The 6,277-nt window shown below is 66.2% G+C and overlaps 1 protein-coding gene across 1 annotated transcript; it reads left to right on the top strand.

Annotated features, from left to right (window-relative positions):
* Nucleotides 1-3,774: 3,774 nt before the first annotated feature.
* LOC118927506 (putative serine protease 29) lies at nucleotides 3,775-5,830 on the top strand. Its single transcript, XM_036915850.2, has 5 exons — nucleotides 3,775-3,933; nucleotides 4,100-4,280; nucleotides 4,447-4,709; nucleotides 5,200-5,363; nucleotides 5,435-5,830. Exons 1-5 carry the CDS (start codon nucleotides 3,873-3,875, stop codon nucleotides 5,597-5,599), a joined length of 834 nt encoding a protein of 277 aa, XP_036771745.2. The 5' UTR covers nucleotides 3,775-3,872; the 3' UTR covers nucleotides 5,600-5,830.
* Nucleotides 5,831-6,277: the final 447 nt, after the last annotated feature.

The raw sequence follows: 6,277 nt of genomic DNA, 5'->3' as shown, positions 1-6,277 counted from the left end.
GGGCCATGGGGGCCCCACCCTGCTCCCGGGAAGTGTCCAGAGCGTGTAGCTCTGTGAAGACAGAAAGCGGATCCGTGATGGTCTGAGGCTGGGAGGGTCTGAGGCTTAGAGTCCTGAGCATGTCGCGAAGTTGCCTGGCGGCGACGACGTCTGTGAAGGTCCTAAACCCACCGACTCATACTCTTCAAAGCTGAACTGTGTGGAATGTGAACCGTACCTCAAGAAAACTCTTAATAAACCCAAAGAAACATTAAATTTAAAAAAAATTTTAAAAGAGTCTGTAGTTTCCCAGATTGATCCTCAGCGGAAAAGCCCTGCAGAGGCCCAGGCACCCGCGTCCACACGGGTGGGGGCCCCAGTGTCCACCCCCGAGGGATGGGGGTCCTCCAAGGAGGCAGCCCCCGGTCTGCAGCAGGACCATGCGGCAGAGCCCAGCCCCGCCCGAGTTTGTGGAAGCCCCTCTTCGGGTCCTGGGGGCGTGGCTGTCCCTCGGCCCCAGGGCGCAGCCCTGTACTTGGCTGCCCGTGGGAGGGGGCTGCGTGGGGCGGAGCTGGGGTGCTGAGGGCGGACACGGGGGCTCGTGGAGGTCAGCTTCCCGTGCCGCGTGCTGGCCCTGCCCCTCGTCCCTCACTTCCCAGGGTTACAGGGCTGGGCAGGGACCCACGTGGGGTCACGACGACCCTCCTGTCCCAGGTCTGAGTAGCCCACCAAGCCACAGAGACCTCAGATCCCAGGGCCTCTGCCCCACGGCCCTCCCGGCTCTGCTGCCCTCTGCCCTGGGAGCCGGGCGGCCCGGAGGAGGTGTGCCCGGGGCCGGGGTGGAGAACCGGCTCAGACCCTCTTAGTCCCCGCCTGGCTCGCCCCGCGACTGGGGCTGCGGGGAGCCCCCGGGTTCCCCGGACCCAGGCCCAGGCCTGCGCAGTGCGTCCTCCGCGCACGAGGAAGCCCCGCCCCTGCCCTCAAGCCCCGCCCCCGGAGCGGGGGGGGGGCCCTCCAGGGATAAAGGGGCTCAGAGGTTCCAGGAGCGGAAGGCGGGCAGGAGACCCCGACGGGGCTGGGGCGCGATGCCAGCTGCATCTGCTGCTTCATTGAAGTGGGCAGACAGGCTGGGGGTCAGGGTGGTCCTGGAGGCGGGCGGCGGGGGGCTGGTACGCGCAGCTCTTGTTTGGGTTCCTGGGGTGCTGGGGGAGGCGGGAGCTTGCGCTTGGACTTGGGGAGGGGGGGGACGAGGCGATCGGAGACTGTCCCCCACCCCGGGCCACCGCCCCCTACCCCGTCACACCCGCAGGGCACCCCGTCACCAAGGGGGGCTGTCGGCGAGTCTGGCTGGCTCAGGGGCATCCTCAGGAGGACTCAGTGGGCCCTGGGTGAGACCCTCCCCCATGTTCCGCCCCCGCCCCCCACCCCGCTCGGCTCGTCCCCAGGGAGGCGCAGTCGGGGATGGCCGGGGACACCAAGCGTGCCGCTCAGGCCCCGTCCCCTCTCCTGCTGCCACGCGTTCTGAGCCTTGTCCTCGTCCCCGCTTTGTGAAACGGGCCACATGAAACCAGCCAGCAGCCACGAGCTTGGGGGCGCGACAGCGCGCGGTGCGGGGCTCGAAGGACGAAGTCCCTTCCGCGTCTCCTGCCGGCAGGAGCCCGACGGACCCGTGGAGCAGGAGACAGGAGCCTGCGTGCCCACGGGCAGTGGCTTCGCCGGGGGCCAGCGGGCGAGCGGGATCGGCAGGGCGCAGGCTCCGGTCCCCCACCAGGAGGAGAGGTCGCTGAGGCGCAGCCACCAGCTCGCGGTGCCCCTGGGAGTGGTGGGCGTCCGTGCGGTGGTCCCGAGTAAGGAAGGTCGTGAGGGGTGGCCCGGGGACGAGGGGAGGAACCCCCCCAGGGGACCCACAAATCAAGCCCCGTTTCGGTGGCCCACTGAGGTCTTCACGGCGGTTTGCGGGCTGATCCCGAGACCCGGGGAAGAAGGGGGGCCGAGGGTTTCGAGGAGCAGGAACCAGGGGGAGTTTCCAGAAGGCTGCACAGAAAGGCGGGACTGACAGACGGGGTGGACCAGAAACAGCTGCTGCTCACGCGTGGACACGGGGCGTCCTGTCGTGGGGGGCACCGGGGTGCAGCCTGCGTGGCCCCCCGCCGCAGTCACGGATGGATCCCCATGCGGGCCAGCTGGGACTGGGCCCACTGATGATCACGTGGGGCCCCTGGGCAGGCAGGAGGGCTCATCCCCGACCACCGCCGCAGCGGATAGCTGGGAACTGCCCGCGCGTCCACCTGTCTGACGGGGAATTGGGGAATGAACCCTAAGCCCATCCATTTGGATGCGGGCACCGTTAAAGATGCCGCGGTGGGGGCTGGAGCTTGCAGGGCATGGCTGGGTGGTCCTGTGGACACATGCGTATGTGCCGGTGGCCTCAGGGGTTACTGCCGGCAGGAGATTGTGGGGGATTTCTACGTTCTAATTTTTGTTTTCTGGTAGCCTGAGTCTTTTATATTATTTTCATAATTAAAGAAAACTATTTTCAAGTTGGAGGAAGAGAAAGTTGTGTGGGTTTTGAAGTCATGTCACAGTGGGTTTTAAGCTCCTCACAAAACAGCTGCTTGTAACTGGCAGCATCTCCATGGCCTTGGGACCCGGTCCTCCCGCCATGTGTGGCCCTCGTCTCCCTGGGGGCCAGCCCAGCACAGCAGCAGGGGTGCCACGTGCCGGACCAGCAACGGGAGGACGCGTCCGCCTCATCCTGTCGCAGAGCCTGTCAAGGCAGCCGCGTATCCTGTCTCCGGGCCCCATTGCTTAACAGCGGACACAAGGGCCATCAGGAGCGACCATCTGAGGCACATCCCTTCTAGATAAGGGACCCCAGCACCCACGGCCTGCATGGAAAGCAGGACACTGAGTGTGTGTCTCGTAGCCGGCGCTTGCTGGCGCCCTGTGGTGTCGGTCTGGGCTGGGGCACCAGGCGGAGGCGGGAGGGTGGGAGGGGGCACCGCCCCACCACCCCAGGTCTGGAAGCGGCAGGCCTCTCCTGACAGCCATCTCCTCAGCCAGCCACGGGCTCCCTCTCCTCTTCTCAGAGGCTGGAGCTAAGCTTTCTCAGATGAGTCTCAAGTTCAGCCATGCCTGGGCACCCTGGCTTGCCTCAGGTTGGGGTGCAGTGCTCAGAACCCCGTTCCCAGATCCCAAGGTGTCTGCCCACTCCGGCACCCCGTCCTGCTATGTTCTGGGGGTGCTGGCTTGTCCCCCAGGCCTGCCTTGGGTTCCCTGGGCTGGCTTTGTCCCATGGGAGGCGGCTCCAGGTCCAGGCCTGCCACCTCCCGAGGCACCTCCTGGGTCCCTGAGGCCGGTAGCCCTGAGCCACTCCTGCCCAGTCATTGTCACCAATGCCCAGCAAGGCTGCTCTGAGCTTGAGCTTGGGGACAGGAAGCCCGTGAGCAGGGCTCAGGAATTGCCTTCCCGGTCACCCACGGGGAAGGTGAGGCATGGTTTGCTCTTGACAAGTGGGAAGAAGCCTCCAGGGTGGGGTGTGGAGGCCCCGGGGGCTCCAGTCAGGAAGAGGCCAGCCATTCAGTGCAGCGGGGCATGGAGAGGGCTGTGGACAGGAGCCTCCGACTCAAGGGGGGAGGGCGGGGTGGCTCCTGCATGGGCAGCCACCACCGGTCCCGGCCTGACACCGAACTGCCCTCCCCTCCCCCGCAGAGGGCTGCCGGGGCTGCCCGCCCACTTCCTGTGGCCGACCAATAAAGGGGCTCCGGAGGTCCCCAGAGCAGAGCACAGAGTCCCGGCATGGTAAGGCCCTGACCCTCCCAGGCCTGTGGGCAGCTTGGCCTCTCCAGCCCTGGGCCCAGGGCCTGAGCCCCAGCACCCCCTTCCCCCCACAGATGCTGAAGCTGCCATTCCTGACCCTCTTTTTGCTGGGGGACACCATCGCTGGGGCCCCAGGTGAGTCCTGACTCCAGGCCAGCCCTCCCTTCCCCGGGGGGCCACGTGACTGTCCACCTGTCCTGGGCCAGCTCCTTCTGCCTGGAGGAGGCCCGAGTGCGGGTGGCAGGGCTGAGCTCCAGGGGCTGGGGCCTGGTCTGCCTGAGCCCCCACCTTGCTTGCCCAGCACCCCTCCCAGACAATGAGCTGGTGGGCATCATGGGCGGCGACAGCGCCCCCCAGGGGAAGTGGCCGTGGCAGGTCAGCCTGAGGCAATACAACTATCGCTGGGCCTCGTGGACGCACATCTGTGGGGGCTCCCTCATCCACCCTCAGTGGGTGCTGACCGCCGCCCACTGCATCTTCCGGTGAGTCCTGGCTGCCGCCCGGCTCGGGGCAAAGCATAAGGGTGAAGCAGAAGGCGTGGCGGCCTGGGCTCAGGGTGGGATTCTGCCCCAAATACCAAGCCCCTCCCCACATGTCTGGGGGTGCTGCCCTCAAGGATGCAGCCCTGCAGCTTCTTTCCGGCCCCAGGAAGGACGCTGACCCGTCGACCTACCGGGTCCACGCGGGGGACGTGTACCTCTACGGGGACCAGGCGCTGCTGAACGTGAGCCGCATCATCGTCCACCCTGACTACGTGTGCGCTAGACTGGGTGCGGACGTGGCCCTGCTCCAGCTGGCAGAGTCGGTGGACAGAACCGCGAACGTGAAGCCCATCAGGCTGTCGTCAGCTTCTCCTGAGGTCACCGAGGGCCAGTGCTGGGCGACAGGCTGGGGCAGCGTCAGTATGTACGGTATGCTGGGCCGGCGGGGGACTCAGGGTGGGGAGGCCTGCGGGCAGGCCGCCTCGGGGCCCAGGGAGGAGGAGAAGGGGCCGGGTGGCACGGGGGCGCCTCTGGTTTGCCCCTCTAGCGGCCCGGGCGCTCCCCTTGGGAGATTCGGCCACAAGGTGGGGGGTGCTCCGTGACCTGCTGATGCAGGACCAGGCTCAGAGCTCGGTCCTCCCAGGAAATGGTCCCACTTATTTTTCCCAGCTTAGAAGACACTTTGCTGGAAGACAGACCCAGGGCCTCCTTCTCTCTCTGGTCTTTCCCACGAAAGGCAGGATCAGTCGCAGAGACTCAGGAATGGAGGGGCGGCCGGGCCCCCCTGCACCCTGCGGCCCTGCAGCCGTGCTGCCAGTGGGCATGGGGGAGGCCACCCTCGGCCGCGGTGCCCGGGGCCCAGCCTGTGGGCTGAGACGGTGGGGTTTGCAGGCTGCCAGAGCCCGTCTCTTCCCTGCAGAGTCTCTGCCCCCGCCGTACCGCCTGCAGCAGGTGAGCATGAAGCTGGTGGACAATGCCCTCTGCAACCAGCTGTACTTCAACTCCCTCTGGCACCTCTATGACAGGAAGATCATTCAGGACGACATGCTGTGCGCGGGCGGCGCGGGCCGGGTCTCCTGCTGGGTGAGTGCCCCCCCACCCGCCAAGCCCCCGCCCCTGCTGGCCCCGCTGCTCATTCGCCCCTCCTTCCGCAGGGTGACTCCGGCGGCCCCCTGGTCTGCAGGGTGAAAGGGGCCTGGCAGTTGGTGGGAGTGGTGAGCTGGGGCTACGGCTGTGCCCAGCCTGGCTTCCCTGGGGTCTACGCTCGCATCCCGACCTACGCACCCTGGATCAGGCAGCAAATCCAGACGGGTCTGTGACCCCCTGCGGGCTCAGGGGTCAGCCAGGAGCACGCCCTTCTCCTCCCCACACCTGCTGCCCCCAGCTGGAGCTCCACCTCCTCCTCTGGCCTGCACAGCCTGAACACCCCGGGCCCTGGGGGCCGAGGCAGGAAGATGCAGGGGAAGGGTGGGGGTGAGGGCCTGGGGCTCCGGGAGCCCCTTGCTGGGCCGTGTCTATCTGAGTAAAGAGCTTGTGTGCCATTAACAAGACCGGGGTGTGACTCTTTATGGGATGGGCGCTGAGGCTTTCCAGGGGCATGTGTCCCTATGCCCTGAAGTGAGAGGCCCTTCCGGGCTCAGAAGGGGAGCGTGAGGGTCTCACCATCAGCTCTGACGAGGGCCACGGCCCCTCACTGCCCCTGCACTGAAATTCACCATGGGGATGGTTCTGAAGGGAATTCACCCGAGTCCCAGGATTAGATCCACCCACCCTTCCATCCCCCACCCATCCATCTGGGCCTCCAACCATTCATTTATCCATCCATCCACCCCTCTATCCATCTGGGTATGATGAAACGTGTCTGATCCTCTAGGGGGATGTCTGCTCACCTGGGTACCTTGCAGGCGAGAGCCTTCGCTGGCCCTCGCAGGGCACCTCCTCTGGTTGGTCACGAGTTCTAGATGCCTGGGCGTCATTGAGGAAAAATGTCCCTCAGG

Source organism: Manis pentadactyla, chromosome 10 (genome assembly GCF_030020395.1).
Source record: "Manis pentadactyla isolate mManPen7 chromosome 10, mManPen7.hap1, whole genome shotgun sequence".
Taxonomy (NCBI): domain Eukaryota; kingdom Metazoa; phylum Chordata; class Mammalia; order Pholidota; family Manidae; genus Manis; species Manis pentadactyla.
Note: the sequence above shows the minus strand (reverse complement) of the source record. Positions and strands in the feature narration are given on the sequence as shown.